The 18,555-nt window shown below is 42.6% G+C and overlaps 1 protein-coding gene and 1 long non-coding RNA gene across 4 annotated transcripts in view; one reads left to right on the top strand and one right to left on the bottom strand.

The window, feature by feature from the left end:
• The window catches only part of LOC121819418 (uncharacterized), a 36,746-nt gene extending 29,188 nt beyond the window's left edge, over positions 1 to 7,558 (top strand). The window contains exons 6-7 of one of the 2 annotated variants that reach the window (XR_006059663.2): positions 4,605 to 6,298; positions 6,891 to 7,558. This is a non-coding gene — a long non-coding RNA (uncharacterized LOC121819418). Of the gene's footprint in view, positions 1 to 4,604 lie in introns of both variants that reach the window. The other variant, XR_009600519.1, reaches the window with a different exon arrangement.
• AMPH (amphiphysin) overlaps positions 4,974 to 18,555 on the bottom strand; it is a 215,033-nt gene continuing 201,451 nt past the window's right edge. For both annotated transcript variants that reach the window (XM_060415081.1, XM_060415082.1), the window contains 4 exons: positions 16,739 to 16,948; positions 13,680 to 13,925; positions 10,303 to 10,404; positions 4,974 to 6,186 (listed from right to left, as the gene is read on the bottom strand). In XM_060415081.1, coding sequence (XP_060271064.1) covers positions 6,079 to 6,186; positions 10,303 to 10,404; positions 13,680 to 13,925; positions 16,739 to 16,948 — 666 coding nt within the window. In that variant the 3' untranslated portion in view covers positions 4,974 to 6,078. The remainder of the gene's footprint in view (positions 6,187 to 10,302; positions 10,405 to 13,679; positions 13,926 to 16,738; positions 16,949 to 18,555) is intronic.

Below are 18,555 nucleotides of genomic sequence, written 5' to 3'. Positions count from 1 at the left end.
ATGCCTGGTACTTGCGTGTGGCCTTCAGAGCTTTGCCGATTCAAGTCGTTTAGACAGAGCAAAAAGAGGGGTGGCTAGAGAGGGGCAAAGCCTCCGTTGGAGCTAAGCTGCCAAGGCAGTTGTCTGGCCCTGCCATTCACTGTCTGTGTGACTTTGAAGTTTCTTTATATCACTCACTGTACCTTAGCCTTCTCATTTACAAAAAGAAAAAACAGCAACTACTTCACAGATGAGTGAAGATTAAAGTGACAATATTTGCAAAACACTTAGGAGGGTGTCTGGCAAATAACAGATAGGCAATGAATGTTAGGGATTACATAGTACTGGATGTTATATTATTATACTGTATGTTATTATAGAATAATAGCATGTTATTATTGGAGAAGGCAATGGCACCCCACTCTAGTACTCTTGCCTGGAAAATCCCATGGACAGAGGAGCCTGGTAGGCTGCAGTCCATGGGGTCGCGAAGAGTTGAACATGACTGAGCGAATTCACTTTCACTTTTCACTTTCATGCATTGGAGAGGGAAATGGCAACCCACTCCAGTGTTCTTGCCTGGAGAATCCCAGGGATGGGAGCCTGGTGGGCTGCCGTCTATGGGGTCACACAGAGTCAGACACAACTGACATGACATAGCAGCAACAACAGTATATTATTAAACTTAATATGACTATTTCCAGTGATTTATGAATATTGTAAATATAATGATAAAAACATAATTGTTATTAAAATTAGACTCTACTGTCACTATTATTAGTTACTTGTTGACGTGAATGAGTTTATCTGTTCTAGATATTTCTTTGTGAGTTTCAGCTATCACAAATATTTTCAGCAAATTTATCATCTGTCTACTAATTTTGTCTCAAGGATCTTTCCTTAAATAGATATTCTCAATTTTGTAGTCAAACTGCTTGGGGCATATACTTTGGGAAATTTGGAACCTTGTTTAAGAAAACTTCTCCCTCTCCAGTCTCTCAAAACCATTCTATAGTTTCTTCTTATATATAAGTTTAGGTTGGGGACTGGAGTTTGTGGACTTTTCGGAATTAATCCATCACTCAAGTCTCTTGTTCCTTTGCTCGGTGCAATTGTATCCAATGTCCTGGAGTGGACCTGGAATACAGAGAACGTTGGTAGCAAAGAACTAAATGATAATCCGTTTTACACTTAATTCAATGAGTCAAATGGGTGCAGACAGAGGAGAAGACTGGTGAGAAAGTTTTGTGCAGGAGGTGGGACTCAGACTGTGCTGGGAGGGAAGGGGGCATTACAGAGACAGGCCAGAGTGGGAGGTGTTTCAGGAGGAGGAAGCAATGGGGTGAGCAAGGTGTAGTGTAGAGGTGCAGTGAGAGGATGGGATGGACCAGCGAGGATCCTCAGACAGAAGCAGAAGACAAGCATTGGTGAAGATGTGGAGAGCTCTGAAAGCCAAGCAGAGGCATCGGATTTCGATGTGTTATACAATATTAATCATCATTTGTGTGTGTGCTGGGGAGGCTGGGGGAGGAGGGAGAAGGAGAAGAATGGGGGAGGAGTGCTAATCCTTTGACATCAGTATAGATGAGATGGTCTAGGGATAAACTAGGAAGAAGGGAAGGAAGGAGACAGGAGACAGTGGGATGACAGGCATCCAAAGAGTCTTCCTTGGCCGAGATGAGGACCACTCCCAGAAAGGGTCTGTATATGTGCTCAGTTGCATCTGACTCTTTGCCGCGCCATTTACTGTAGCCCGCCAGGCTGCTTTGTCTGTGGAATTTTCCAGACAAGAATACCGGAGCCAGTGGTCATTTCCTACTCCAGGGGAATTTTCCTGACCCAGGATAGAACCCACATCTCTTATGCCTCCTGCATAAGAGGGCATATGAGGGCTCTTTACCACTAGCACCATCTGCCCAGATAGTGTACAAGGGATTAAAGCACAAGGTCACAGGACATTTGAGGGAACAAAAGCAGGTGCTTGGAATCTGAAAAATTAATGGCAGAAGTGAGCACCCATGTTTCCAGGCCTGGAACTCTCAAGAAAGGGACCCCTTAGGATTGGGCTGCAGAGAGGTTTCAAGAGCTAAGACCTTGAGGGCAAGGTCTTAGTCAACAGGGTCCAGTGCACAGTAACGGACACTTAGCAAGAGCTTGACAGAAGTTTAATGAATAGATGTACATGCGGACTTGGGAGCAGTAATTGAATCCTTGACTAGAACATCCTCTGGATTTTGGGCACACAGACCTGGGAGGGAGACTGATGCTCCCTGCCCCCATCCCACCCCAGCACCCACTGGAAGAAGCAAGAAAAATTAGTAAAGTGACAAAGAAGGAATAGAGAGGTGGAAAAACAGGAAAATGAGTATCTTGGAATCTCACAGAGAGTTTGGAGAAGTTTGGCGGCATTATCAGATGTCACAGAAATTACCTAGTGGTCACTGGTGGAATTTTGGACCAGGACACTGAGCCTGACGATATTTATTACCAGGGGAGGGTGTGAGGGCACAGACCATACCCAGGGGTGCATGGGTGCTACAGGCCAGGCCTCCCCGCTCTGGTTTTTGTGGCATTAAAAGGCATCAGGAGGTGCCTCCCCAGGGCAAAGGGCAGACACACCCATGGGTACAGGGGAGGGGGAATACGTCCATGACCTGGACCCACCCTATACAAATAAGGCAACTTGAGTGTTGGACCTGAGACCCCAGGGGACTGGGAATTAGTTAGATTTTTGAAAGCTTCAAGGTACCTGGTCTACCTCTCAATTTGCATAAAATTAAAGGGCGTGTCTCAATGACCTTTTCAAGGGTAATCTTAAAGCATTCTTAAATGATAGCCAATGAGCCACTTACTATGGATGGCATCTTAAAGCAATCTTATGTGTGCTAAATCGCTTTAGTCCTGCCTGACTCTTCGTGACCACTTGATATTGACTGTAGCCTGCCAGGTTTCTCTGTCCATGGGATTTTCCATGCAAGAATACTGGAGTGGGTTGCCATTTCCTCCTCCAGGGGGTCTTCCTGACCCAGAGATCAAACCCAGCTCCTGTGTCTCCCACATTGCAGGAGGATTCTTATTGGCTGAGCCATAGGGGAAGCCCAAAGCAATCCTAACCACGGAGCCACTTACTATTGGTATGGAATATTAAGCTTATTCTAGCACATTGTATTCAGGAATTTTATATTTTATATATATATATATATATATGAAGTATCAAACCTGTGTTGCATGCCTTGAGGAAGACTGCTCTGAACAACCAGGGTTCTTCTTGTCCTGACTCTGCGTGATGGGGGTTAAGAATGAATAGAACCACATGGCTCTGATTTCAGAGTCACTGGTCATAGTCTTCTCCATGCAGCTACCAATATCTGGTGCCTTTTATTCGAGCCCTAAGGTGAGGCTACATCTTCCTGGGAAGACGGTAGTTACACCACCACCCAAGGAAACTGTGTGACCAGCTTATGTCCAAGGTCTAGCTCATGACGTTCATAAGGCCTTTACTTAGGTTCCAAGTAAAACCAGAAGGCAGCATGGGCTCCTCTGAATAGAGTAGTAGAGTCCTAGCAAGGCAAATCAGTCTGTTTCCCAGGCTTTGAGGTGTTCATGCAGTTTGTATGACATAAAGCACAGAGTTTCAGTCATCTTTAAATTCATTGATTTCTTAAAATTTCTGCAGCTTCCCAAAGATTTTTTTTCAATGGATCACCAGAATGGGTCATGGGGCCATGCCTGGATTTTTCTAAATAGCCTGAGTTTTGGCTTTTTTTTTTTTTTTTTTAGGCTTTTTTATGTGGTAAAAAAGAGCTCAGAATTCTGAAACTGCATGCTCTTTCTGTGGCAGCTTGTGGACGTGGGGTCCTGGCTTTGTCAGAAAGAACTGGCCAAGGTGGAGGCGATGTAACAGCATGGTGCATGGAGCCTTCCCCATCCCAGGGGCCCTAGTGATGCTAAAATATTTTTCAAAATCCAAACTGCCAAAGTGCTTAGCCTTGCAAACTATATACATCACTCAATGTATATGTGGTGTTAAGCAGGAATTCCAGAAAGATGTATGTTTAATAAGAACTACAAGCTTCCTTATCTGATTTTTTGAAGATTCTCTGCACTATCTGAAGGCCTGAATCCTACTAGGTCTGTAAGAGAAATCTTAAAAGATGAAGAGGCTAGGCCATTCGTGGCGATCCAGATTTGCTGGAAACGAGCCCCTGGAACAATTTCAGGTCAAGAATAGCTATTTCTTAGGAGTTCCCCAGTGGTCCAGTGATTAAGACCCCACCTTCCAATGCAAGGAATGTGGGTTCAACCCCTGGTAGGGGAACTAAGATCCCATGTGCAAGGTGTAACCAAAAGTTTTTTAAAAATAATAAGCAAAACTTATTTTAAAAATAACAGCAATTTTTCTATTAACACTTAAACATCCACTAAGTGTCCAAGTCGGTAATCCACCATGAGACACAAAATCGTGAACCACTAATACACACCAAATTTAAAAGTCAAATAACATGCATTCTTGATCAGCTTATATTGTGTACAATTACAGGGCAGAAAAGAATAAAAGGGTTTTGTTTTCAGAATTCTCTCCTATGTCTAGTGAGTTGACTTTTCTATATCATCTATTTTTGTAGGTACCTACAAGCATAAACATGTCTGAAAGAAAAGTGACCAAAAAATGAGGCTGGTGTGAGAAGAAATTGCTGAGTATGGAGGTCGTCAGATTTCCGTGATACACACTCTCTGCAGCCACAGTCGGCACAGGGCCTCCATTGGCAGCTGTTATTTGTGCTGCAGTGATTGCTGGGCAGCAAGGACCTCCAAGTGGCCAGCAATGACTGGGATGAAGGAGTGAGCGGAAGGGAGACGGGCTGCAAAGCACAACCCAGGGGCAGGAGCACATTTCTGCACAAATAACAACTCAGTATCGACTGTTGCAAGTCATGCATCCAAATGAAACAAGCTTTCCAAAACAAATGACTCACCGGAAGGAATTAAGGTCATTGCTGGAGATTGCCCAAGGTTTATTTGGAATGACACAGCACTGAAAACAGAATCATTACAGATGACTTGTGGATACAGTATACATCACCTATATCTTATTTTCGGACGATCGGTGAAGATGAGTTGCATAAATAGAAAGAGGTGGAAATTAGGAGCTTTTGGAAATAGTGTTCTTTGGGGGTTGCTTTCAATGCCCCATCAGCTGGCCAATCTCAAAAAGGCAGAAATTAAGACAATCGAGCTGCTCATCCCAACTCACCTATCTCCAGCCACAGTGGCCATTCAGAGCGTCAGACTGCTTTCTCCAAAGGGGAGGCACCTCTGACAGGCTATGAGTCATTGCATCCTGAAAAATGCACATTCCCAACACAGATACTGTCGACTCCTTTGGCAATGGGATGGCTGATTTTTGCCCAGAGGCAAAACTGCAACTGTAATGCCAGAGAGAATAAGAGCAGTGCATGAATCAATGGCGCTTAAGAGACTAAGAGCTACGATGGAGAGGAGAGAGTGCAACTATGTATATGTAGCCGTGTGCATACACATAGATCAGGAGTGATGGGAACTAGCTCCTGTGACTGTGTGTCCATATATATCTACAGAGAGGGAGGTGTGTTGGAAAAGAACAGTGACAACTTTTGCAGCAGTTTCGTTTTAAACACAGTAAACGTGAAAGGGAGAGCACGTGCTCACACCTGCGTAGGGGAATACGATAATCTCACGTTACAGGGTAATTCATCATGTCTTCAGCAGGGCGGCCACTCAATACCACATACTTGGTGCAGAGAAATTAAGGTTCTGGTCTGGAGGAAGCTATTTTAGAATTGGTGGGAGGGGGTCGAGTACACGAGTCTCCACAGCTTGGACAAAGCACAAACAAACCTGGTAGCAAGAACATGGGAACCAGTGAGGACTTTTCCCTTAATTGACTTGTTGCTTTCTCTGACATTTGTTTGCACACATGCTCCACTGAGACAGCCTTCCAAGCTTTGTCTGGTATCGGTCTGTCAATCATTAAGAGTGTCATAGCAAAAGTGAACTCTTCAGGTTTCCACAAAGGTTTAAAAACCCAGTAATCAGGCTCTTTCTACAATATATTTGGCCCTAATCCAGGCGCCGGGTGAAGTTCTCTGGAAAGAGGCCTTTGTAGGTGGCGAGGTCTCTGAACTGAAGCCAGTCCGATTCCTTCACTCCTACCAGCCAGCCTGCATCCTGCAAGACAAAGACAGGGCTTTTAGAGTCCAACTATAGGAATCCCCTTACATATGAACCTTCAGTTTGCAAACTTTTAAAGATGAGAACATGTGTTCCATCAACGTCAGGGGTGAGTAAAACTGCAGCTTGCCCTCTGTCTCCTATTGCTGACGATCCTTCAGGTGTACCATCTCCCGCCTCCTCTCTCTCCTGTAGTCAGTAACTCTTTACGCTTGTTCACTCGACGCCAGCACCACTATGCTAGCTGTTGTACTGTACTTACTGTACTTTTCAAGGTATCATGCTGTAAGATTTTAAACATTTTCTTTATATTTTGTTTGTTTTTTATGTATTATTTGTGTGAAAAGTATTATGAATTTATTACACTACAGTACTCTACAGCCAATTATGTTAGTCGGGTACCTAGGTTAACTTTGTTGGACTTACAAACAACTTGGATTTAATAATGTGCTCTTCGAATGGAACTTGTTTATAGGTAGGGGAATTCTTGTACTGGAAAAATCTACATTGCCAATGATTAATAAAATAATGGGTTTATCGAGGATTGTGGTCCTGTACAAGGATATCACAGTACCTGTAAACTTGTGTGCTGAGCTCAGGGATAAAGTTTGTCCCTAGTAAGTTGTCTGTTTAAGAAAAATAGAATAAAATTTGAAATTATTTATTTTATATATATAATTAATTGAAGGTTAATGTTGCAGATGGTGACTGCAGTCATGAAATTTAAAGACACTTGCTTCTTGGAAGAAAAGCTATGACAGACCTAAACAGCATATTAAAAAGCAGAGACAATACTTTGCCAACAAAGATCCATGTAGTAAAAGTTACAGTTTTTCCAGTAGTCATGTATGGATGTGAGAGTTGGACCATAAAAGAAGGTTGAGCACTGAAGAATTGATGCTTTTGAACTGTGGTGTTGGAGAAGACTCGAGAGTCCCTAGAACTGCAAGGAGATCAAACCAATCAATCCTAAAGGCAATCGATCCGGAATATTTATTGGAGGGACTGATGCTGAAGTGATGCTCCAATACTTTGGCCACCAATAAGCAAACAGCCAATTCACTGGAAAAGACTCTGATGCTGGGAAAGGAGGAGAAAGGGACGGCAGAGGACAAGATGGCTGGATGGCATCACTGACTCAATGGACATGAGTTTGAGCAAGCTGTGCGAGATGGTGAAGGACAGGGAAGCCTGGCGTGTTTGCAGTCCACGGGGTCGCAAAGAGCTGGACACGACTGAGAGACTGAACAACAACAAATGTTAATAGTATAGGTCTTCTACTTTAGCCTCAACCACTTGCTTGTAAGAAAGAACTCTGTCTACCCACTCACACATGTACCTGAAATAAACCACCATATACAAGACTTAATCAGACACTAACAGCTTGATATCTGTTGCCTGGTATCACTATTGTGTTTGCTGTCACTGTTGTTTTTCAAGTTTATATAAACGACAGAGCAGTTTGATGTCATGACATTTGTGCTGGAAATAGTCATAGTCTTTGTAAATTATTCCTTATAAACATTTGTCATCGTATAGGTGTGCCCTCACAAAAATGAAGACAGTTAGCCACAGACAGTTTAAAGAACCCGTCTGTGCATGGCCACAGGGTATGGTAGATGAAACGTGAAACTGAGAAACAGAGGCTGACATCTGCCCTCGGCCTTCCGGAGACAAGCAGAGTCTACTTGGGGAAAGCTGAGCTGAAGGAACAATTTCAAACATACAGATCATAGGATGTGAAACCAGTGGCAAATGACTGTCTTTATTATGTTAACCAATACAGGGAAAAGATCCCACTTAAAATGAAGGATAGCCAGATTTCATCGGAACCAATCCCCAGTATAGTTCAAGTACATCAGATAAAACGAGGTCTCATAAAATTAAATAAAGGAGCTGAATACATTTCCTTTGATATAATCTAAGACCATAAATTGATGCTGCTATACAGACAAGAAATATAAGCATTTAGACAGGCCAATTTTTGATGACAGAAAAAAAAGTAACAGAGAAAAAATGATTTGATAAAATAACTGATAATAACCTAGCTGATGAGGAAAAGTGTCCTCTATAAAATTATGATGTTATATATGTGAAGGACAAAGTTATACTTAGAGTAAAAGATGATAACTAAATATTTTCTAAACCTCTGGTAAACATACAAAAGGTCATATTTTCCCCTCAAGTGTCTACATTTGACTTTATTTACAGTGAGTGAAAAATCCGGTGAAGCTAAGTGGAGTCATGGGTTTTAAAATAGTTTCAATAAAGGCAAACATAAAGGGCTGGCATAAACCCATAATCAAGATATATTCCAACTCATAGATTTTGAAATGCAACTTATGAAGTGAAGCATCATAGTTAATATCAATCTTTAGCTGAGAAAAATATGGAAAAGTAAATTTTAAATGTTTAAAATATATGGTAGACTGAAGATTTCCAGTTTTGGTTGTGGCAAAATAGCTGGTATCCAACAAACACTATTGCATAGAACACAACTATATTGATAGTTGTAGATACATGTGCATACATAAATGGAACTGTTTTTATATAAAAATGACTGCTACAAAATATGTTTATATATTAGAGGGCTTCCCTGGAGGCTCAGATGGTAAAGAATCTGGCTGTAATACAGGAGGCTTGGGTTTGATCCCTGGGTTGAGAAGGTACCCTGGAGGAGGGCATGGTAACCCACTCCAGTATTCTTGCCTGGAGAATTCTATGGACAGAGGAGCCTGGTGGGGTACAGTTCATAGGTTTGCAGAGAGTTGGACATGAGTCAAGTGACTTAGTACGTATATATATCAAGTGTGTGAAGGCATTGAAAATGAACAAAAGCAGGCAGACACTGAAAGTGAACATGTTAGTTGCTCAGCCATGTCTGATTCTTTGCAACCCCGTGGACTGCAGCCCACCTGGCTCCTCTGTCCATGGAATTCTCCAGGCAAGAATACTGGAGTGGGTTGCCATGCCCTTCTCCAGGCAATCTTGCTGACCCAGGGATAGAACTTGGGTCTCCTACGTTGCAGGCAGATTCTTTACCATTTCTGAGCCACCAGCACAGAAACTGGGGAATACTTAACCCCTGAAACCACACTGGGTTAGAGCTGTTAACAAGGTCTTTCCTGAGGGTTAACCTCAGTCTGTGATGCAGGGCATTCAGAAGATAGAGTTTACGGCTGCCAGAGGAGCCTTACTTTTATGGAGAATATCTTGAAAGAGGAGAGTACAGAGAGGGAACCTCAAATATACAGAAAACTTCTTTCCTGGAATCCTGAGCTGCAACCCAAGCTGTAAATGCATAAGGGCTTCTCTAGGAGCCTGGGGGAAAGGAACGGCAGGAAGGCAACAACAGCTAAGTAGAAATGTCAGCACTGGCAGTGCAGAGGAGGCAGAATTTTAAATTCAGATCCCACAAAGCTAGTGGGCTTGATAATCCTTCAGGATTTCTATTGAAATCCCAAAGGAGAATGTCTAAGAGGTAGAGACAAATCTCAGGACTAAGAACTTAGCCTGAGAGTAAAAAAACTAAAACAAACTTCCATGAATTCAAGGTATTTATCTACTCATTTAAATGCCTGTTAAAAGAAAAAGAAACAATTTTCAGAAGTAGAAGACAGAATTGAGACTCTACAATGCAACATCCACTGTGTCCAGTATAATTTTTTTTTAATTACAGGAAAATATGACCAAAGATAAAAAGCAACAGAAATGTGTCCTGAGATGACCCAGCTTTTGGAATTCACTGTAAGAACTATAAAGCAGCTATTATAAATAGGTTCAAGTACTTAAGCCAAAGTACACTGCTTCCCTGGTGGCTCAGATGTTAAAGAATCCTCCTGCAATGAAGGAGACCCATGTTCGATCCTGGGGTCAGGAAGATCCCCTGAAGGAGGGAATGGCAACCCTCTCCAACACTTGCCTGGAGAATTGTATGGACAGAGGAGACTGGCGGGTTACAGTTCATGGGGCTGCAGAGTCAGACACGGCTGAGCAACTGAGCATTCATGGAGCAACTCAGAAGGTGGAAACATCTTCAGGAAGTCACTGAGCCCACCTGACCCTCAGGAGAAACCAGCAGAGCCCGTGGTACTTTCTGCCCTTATCCTTTACCTGGTCAGCTTCCGAATCTGAGGGCACCACCAACACCACATCACCCCTTTGTAAGGTAAGTTCATCAGAATTTGCTGCCTCGAAATCATGCAGTGTTTCCACCTGCAAAAGATTGTAGAAGAACTGATTCATTTTAGAAAGAAAAAGAGATATAAAACCAAAGTTTTCAGCCAGATTATCAGCAGGCACTCTTAGAAGCATCTCTAAACTGGATAAAAAAAGATGAAGATATGAGTCAAGCCCCAGATGGCAACCCACTGCAGTACTCTTGCCTGGAAAATCCCATGGACAGAGGAGCCTGGCAGGCTATAGTCCGTGCAGTCTCAAATAGTCGGATACGACAGTGACTTCACTTTCTTTTCTTTTTCCAGGGACTCTAACAGGCAGATACTGAGGCCATCTGAATGTATTATATATTTAGTAAAGCAATGCCTTTTTCCTAAGCTAAAATTTAGTGCATTAATTAAATTTTAATTTCTCATATTTTTGTTAGAGAGCTCTATTTTATTATCACCAATGCTTTGTTACTATTTGTTTATTTTTTAACCTAAAGATGCCTAGTGAAAAGCTCCTCTGTAAAACAATTAATAATTGGGAAAACCATCACTTGTATGTTATATGGAAAGTACTATCTAATTAAACCCTGTGATCAATTTCTTAAATAAACTTCCTTCCCTATCTTACCTTTAAACCATGACAATCTGTTTCCTTTCTCTCTTTTTCTGGTTTTTAATAGAAATATATCTGACATGTAACATCGTATCATTTAAGGTATACACCATGTTAATTTAATACATTTATATATAGTAACATGATGGCCACCGTAGCAGTATCTGGCACCTGAGTAAGTTACATAATTATCATTTCTTTTTAGTGGTGGGGGTGAGTTCTAGTCTCTTAGCAGTTTTGATGATACTAATACAACCGTGTCATTCACCATGGATTAGACATCTAGGGCTACTTCACTACCAGCTTAAACATCTGTCTTAGTCCACCACTCTTTTCCCCCTTTTTTAAAGAGATTTCCTTAAATTTTGATTACAGAGAGTTTTTAAGAAGCAGGAGAGAGTACTGAAATGGATAACTATTTAATCAAGGCTAGTTTTCTCCTATGTCCCTGACCTCTTTCCCAGAGCCAAGACTAAACAACTGGCTTTTAAATTGTATATTTTGTATATAGAAGCATAACATGGAAGAGCTGGAAATGACTGTCTTATTGCCAAATTCATTTTTTTCTGATGAAAACACTGAAGTCCAAATAGTGGGTAAATGCTGTTCCCCAGCTCACAGTGTGCAGCTACTGAGCAAAGTCAGGGAGGGTCCCAGCCAGATCTGACCTTGCTTGGCATCCCTGCCTCCTTGACTTCATGCCCTTTTCTTAAAACAGAACACAGTGGAGCACTGGCTTAGTGGCCACATGTCTAGTTTTTTCCTCCATATTAATTAATTCATCAATCTATTAAGCCCACCTGTCCCCAGTGGAGGTGGCAAGGTAGCACTACTTTCTAAGGAGCAAATAGAAGAAAAAGACAATGACTATTCTACTCAATTCTATCCTTACAAACACACACATATTTAATACCTTTTAAAAGACAAAGAGCTGGACTTGGAAATGCCAAGTCAAATATGCTAATTAGTATTCCAACTATAATCTATTAGGTAGGATCATCTACCTTTAAGCTCCTGGCTTAAGCCCAGGTATTAGGCTTAAGTATGGGGATTCCCTTAGACAGTAAAGAATCTGACTACAGTGTGGGAGATGCAGTTTCGATCCTTAGGAAGGGAAGATCCCCTGGAGAAGGGATTGGCTACCCATTCCAGTATTCTTGCCTGGAGAATTCCATGGACAGAGGAGCCTGGTGGGCTAGTCTATGGGGCAACAAAGAGTTGGACATGACTGAGTGACTAACACTTTTATTAAAAAGGTATTTAAACTGGGCTTTTTGGTAAGGACCCTTCCATTGATGAAGACTAAATAGTCATTTGATGGCCTCTCTGAGAAAAACTTTCTCTCCATCATTTGTTTCCTTATCATGCTGCTGCTGCTAAGTCGCTTCAGTCGTGTCCGACTCTGTGTGACCCCACAGATGGCAGCCCACCAGGCTCCGCTGTCCCTGGGATTCTCCAGGCAAGAACACTGGAGTGGGTTGCCATTTCCTTCTCCAATGCATGAAAGTGAACAGGGAAAGTGAAGTCGCTCAGTCATGTCCGACTCTTCGTGACCCCATGGACTGAAACCAACCAGGCTCTTCCGTCTGTGAGATTTTCCAGGCAAGAGTACTGGAGTTGGGTGCCATTGCCTTCTCCCATATCTGAATAGTTTATAACAAAAGAGCAAAGAACATAAAATAAAGAATAGCCTGTTTAATAAATGGTACAGCAGAAACACGCCACATGCAGGTAGGGTGCCATTGCCTTCTCCCTTCCTTATCATAGAAGCCAATTAACATATTTATTTACTTTTAAACTATTTATGGACTCCTTACTTTGTGCCACGCAACTGCAGCAAGGTGTTTCCTGCCCTCCAGCAAGGAGCAGATAAGCACACGGATGATTTCAAGCCCTGGGCTATAGGGGGAGCTCGAGGGGGCACTTGGGGTGGAAGCAATCACCCCACTCACTACCAAGGGGCCTATCATTTACCTTGTGGCCGAACTTTCTTTAATTACCAGTTGTTAAAATATAGAAGACATGACTGTGCTTCTTGCAGCCCAGCAGCATGGAAATCTTACCATGTTATAATGCGATGTGAGGATGAAGGCAAAAGCAATACAGTAACAAAAACAATAAATATATATGGCAAAAAGAATGAAAACCAGACAACCAAGTCTGCACAAAAGGGCTTCAAAGCAAAGGAAAGACAAACGGTCACCAGATTAAAAAGTAAGAAATGTCAAGGGACCGGAAACACATTTCTCCTTTTTAAACGAGACTCAGCTTTAACTGAAGCAAAACTGTAAAGCAGATCATAGAGAACTGAAAACATATTTTAACAGTCAGTGTGGCACGTGGCATACGAAGCGTATCCGTTTGTGCAGACAAGACCACCAAATTTACAAGCTTTGAAACTGAACAATGAACTTTGTGTGCCAAGTCGCTTCAGTCCTGTCCAACTCTTTACAACCCTCTGGACTGCAGCCTGGCAGGCTCCTCTGTCCATGGGATGTCCCAGGCAAGAATACTGCAGTGGGTTGCCAGTTCCTTCTCCAAAACAATAAACTGGGATTAACTGCAAATCAAACTGAAACAGAGTCATCAAGTAAGACAAGACTAAATTTAATTACACTGTGTTCTCCATCAAAGGTGACAGATTTTACTATTGTATTTTCCTGACACTGAATAAAATAAGAAAAAAAGAGCAAAATAAAAGTTAGAACCTTGTAGAGGAAGCCAGGAGGCACTTCCTGGAAGGCCTCGCTTGCAGAGGGAGCGGAAGGTGCAGGCTGGGAGGCCCTGGCCGCCTTCTGCTCCTCCGAGGCCAGCTCTGGCATCTCACTGGTGGGGCCCGGAAGAGCCGTGTCATCAGCCGCCTCCTTGTACTCTGCATCCATGGTTCCTTCATGTTCTTCCTCCCCTTCATTGTTGGAGGCGGGCTGTATGACGACAGAAGGGATGACCTTCTCCTGGGGGGAGAAAAATACGGTGGTGTGGGCAAGGGCTGGGAAAGAAGGCTTCTGTACTCTCCAGGAGTTTCCTCTAGCCCATCCCACCCACGTGGTTCCACTTTCCCCACATCTCCCATCCAGCTAAACGCCTGCCCTTCACCCAACTTCTTGGTCTCAAATCCTTTCTCCTGGCAAAACATTCCTCCCAACAAGGCCTCCCTTTTCTGTCTCCTGAGACAGAAACCTTTAGTGGGACCAATCTGTGGATCCTTGAACAACCAGGCAGTTAGGCAAGACAGGTTTCTCAGGAAGTGGGGAAGTGGACTAGCAGATTTTCGGGAGAGAGGTTAATCGTGATGGGAGGAGGGGTATAATCCTGACAGGGAATGTAGCTAGACTCTAAAGATGCTCTCCTTTTCACAGTGGTCCATTCTTGTGCCACTGAATAGTAACCCTCACTTGAAACTGACATTTAACCACCTTTGATTGCTTTTCTCCTGGAAACCCTATTGTTAGTAAAGATCTGGCCCCTGTTTGGAGATGTCCTTTGCTTGCTGGTTATCATCAGAGCTCATACTGCAATGATAACTTGAGCGATGACAATTCCCACCAACTGCTCTAAGTACTGTGCTGTCTGGGGGAAAAGCAGAATCAAAGGATCAAGACCTGTTTTATTCTTTAACAAAGATGAGCAGGGAAGGGAATTTCACTAGCATATTGGAAGCCTGGAGATCAAGTTCTATATATCCTCAGATATCAGTGAACATAAATAGGCACCTCCATTCTTCAATTTGGGGAAAATAATACATTCTCTCAATAAGCATATCATCATACATACAGAAATATGCCTGGCACTGTGACAAGACAATCTATGGAAAAATATAGAATATATCTGAGTTATCTCCCTAAGTAGTACCACTGCCAGCTGTTTGAACAGGATCATGTAGGTTCAAGCATTAAGGAACTCCGGAAAGATTTCTGGAAATTTACTATAAGTGAAATAATCAGGAAAAAGTAAAACCTCACATTAAACCAACTCTTCAATATTTCTACTTAGAATTCAGAGGAGCAAGAACATGGGGTTTAGAAGAGCCATCCTTGCTGTGGCCTCTGCATTTGAGGCCTCACATTAGGAGTATCTGTATTTGTTGCCTTTGTGTTTCTGGGGTAACTCCAACTTCATGTCATATTAATGACCCATTACCCAACGTAGGGATGGGCTTTTGGTAAAAGGAGCCTCTAATATGCATAAAAGGAGCCTCTAGAGTGCATATTAAGGCACTCTAATATGCCAAAACCTTTGACTGTGAGGATCACAATAAACTGTGGAAAATTCTGAAAGAGAAGGGAATACCAGACCACCTGACCTCCCTCTTGAGAAACCTGTATGTAGGTCAGGAAGCAACAGTTAGAACTTGACATGGAACAACAGATGGGTTCCGAATAGGAAAAGGAGTATGTCAAGGCTGTATATTGCCACCCTGCTTATTTAACTTATATGCAGAGTATATCATGAGAAATGCTGGGCTGGAGGAAGCACAAGCTGGAATCAAGATTGCCAGGAGAAATATCAATAACCTCAGATATGCAGATGACACCACCCTTATGGCAGAAAGTGAAGAACAACTAAAGAGCCTCTTGATAAAAGCGAAAGAGGAGAGTGAAAATGTTGGGTTAAAGCTCAACATTCAGAAAACGAAGATCATGGCATCCGGTCCCATCACTTCATGGCAAATACGTGGGGAAACAGTGGAAACAGTGACTTTATTTTTCTGGGCTCCAAAATCACTGCAGATGGTGACTGCAGCCATGAAATTAAAAGACACTTACTCCTTGGAAGGAAAGTTATGACCAACCTAGACAGCATATTAAAGAGCAGAGACATTACTTTGCCAACAAAGATCCATCTAGTTAAAGCTATGGTTTTTCCAGTGGTCATGTATGGATGCGACAGTTGGACTATAAAGAAAGCTGAGTACCAAAGAATTGATGCTTTTGAACTGTGGTGTTGGAGAAGATTCTTGAGAGTCCCTTGGACTGCAAGGAGATCAAACCAGTCCATCCTAAAGAAAATCAGTCCTGAATGTTCACTGGAAGGACTGATGCTGAAGCTGAAACTCCAATACTCTGGCCACCTGACGTGAAGAGCTGACTCCTTTGAAAAGACCCTGATGCCGGGAAAGATTTAAGGCAGGAGGAGAAGGGGATGACAGAGAATGAGATGGTTGGATGGAATCACCGACTCAATGGACATGAGTTTGATGTCCAAGCTCTGGGAGCTGGTGATGAACAGGGAGGCCTGGTGTGATGCGGTCCATGGGGTTGCAAAGCGTCAGACACACCTGAGCGACTGAACTGAACTGAATAATAGAGAATAATAATAGTAATATGACTTAACTACTAATACTGGCTTCCCACCATGTGCTTGGCACCCAGCTGAGGACTCTGGCTATTATCTCACCTAATCCACCCAACAAGCCTATTGTTCTATCAAATTCTCTTCCTCCTCCCTCCCTCCATTCATATCCTTTTCCTCATCTGTGCTTCATTCTTTTTCTCCATCACTTAATACCATGGTTTTCCTTGCCCCCATCTGTGCTTAAGCCCAGTTGACCAGAGCAAGGGGAGCCATGTGGAGCTTCACAATGCTGATACAGGAGAATGCAGAGATCACTCTTTCTGAGAATCAAATATGTCGTTTTGGTGGAGTGGGAGCCACAAAATGGCTACATACCATCCATTACTCCACCTCCAAAAGAGGTATCACCATCAGCCAGCAGAGGTTCCAGTGGCCACCATCTCCCTGAAACTCCGTTTACTAGGACATGTACCTGAGTGGCCGCTGCTTCTGCTTCTTCCAGTTGAGATCTGTCACCATCCATGGCCTCTGTGGCTTCGGTGTCAGTCTTGGCCTCCTCTAAACTTGCTCCTGCTCCAGCGGGAAGAGCCGCCTTCTCTGTCTCTGCTTCCTCCACCGGGACCCCCTCGGCTGCCGGCACCAAGGTCCCAGCCGTCACATCAGCCTCCGTTCCAGGGATGATCTATAAACCAAACAGGCCTCAGTAAGAGTCAGACTCAGCCCTGTCATGTCTCCCCCCTTTTCTGAGGCCATCAGACTTCAGGCTTTCTTTGTCATGTCCCAAAGCCCAGTATTCAGGTACAGCAGAGTCTGCCATCTGCTCCAAGGTCTGACTCCTCTGCCTCCTGGGCCCCCAGTGATGCTACATTCCTCAGCTTTCCTTGCAGGTGGGTGTAGCAAATGGAATGTGAATGGGAGCAAACCATGCCACTTTTGAAACATGTGCACAGTCCCCTCCACAAGCTCTTTCTAATCCTTGTTGGCTGAAAGAAGATGACAGCAATATTGCAAAGGATATCTGAGTGACAAAAATGGAAGGGGCCCAAGCCCAATACTACCTGGACCACAGAAGAAAGCCACTGACAAGCACCCTTATCACACACAGTCAGAATTTTATAAACTGCATTTAAAAATATAAACTTTCAAATCTGCATGGAGAAGGTCCCGTAAGCCAAATTACATTCATTTTAAAAAAAAATTAGCAAGTTTCTCAAGAGACCTCTTGAGAATGAAGGGAGAATCATTTTTGTCATCAAATATATATGATAATTCAAAATTAAATCAGATTTAGGTTCTCTTTACTAGGAAACACAAAATAGAAAAAAAGAACCTTGTTTCTAAGGTTGGAATGCAGTCAGAAGAGCTTTAGGTAGTATGTAAAACTTGGAATAATGAAATAAAGTGCAATCAGAAATTTTAGTTTTGAACAGATTGGTTATGGAGTCCAAGTCTTTACAAGACTCTCATATCAGTTTGCAGACTTGATTTGAGAGATTCAAATCAGAAAGACTGAGAAAAAGGAGCACTGTAGATTGATTGTATATAATATACTCAGGAAGCATCTTTCAAAAACTGATCTTGCTAGCTGATGTGATTAGCATTAATCATTCTTTTCCCTTATTGAATAAACTCTACCCAGTTTGTCCTATTAAGTTAGGAAAGCTTTCATGATGCAGATACTTTAACTGTTGAACCCAGAATACTGAACAGGGCAATAGACACAATATTCCAGTATTTCCAGAATACTGAAAAGGGCAACGACAGTGCCTGCTGAACGGGCCTCAGAAATGGGAGACGGAGATCCTGAGCCACACACCTATGATCATAGCGGGGCATTTAAAAAACCTACTTCTGACTCAGAAGTACCTTTATTTATAAAAATAACCCATTGCAATATACACCCTGTGTGTGTGTGTGTGCGTGTGTGTGTGTCAGTCACTCAGTTGTGTCCAACTCTTTGCGACTCCATGGACTGTAACCCCACCAGGCTCCTCGGTCCATGGGATTCTCCAGGCAAGAATACTGGAGTGGGATGCCATTCTCCTCTCCAAATATACAGCCTACTAAATAGAAGATAGATAACCAACAAGGACCTACTGTATAGCACAGAACTATACTCAATATCTTGTAATAATCTAGAAGGGAAAAGAATCTGAAAGAGAATATATATATATATATAACTGAATCACTTTGCTCTACACCTGAAACTAACACTATCGTGAACCAACCATACTGCAGTAAAAAAACAAAAATAACTAATATAAAATTAACCTGTTGCTGAATATATTT

Source organism: Ovis aries, chromosome 4, assembly GCF_016772045.2.
Source record: "Ovis aries strain OAR_USU_Benz2616 breed Rambouillet chromosome 4, ARS-UI_Ramb_v3.0, whole genome shotgun sequence".
NCBI lineage: Eukaryota > Metazoa > Chordata > Mammalia > Artiodactyla > Bovidae > Ovis > Ovis aries.
Note: the sequence above shows the minus strand (reverse complement) of the source record. Positions and strands in the feature narration are given on the sequence as shown.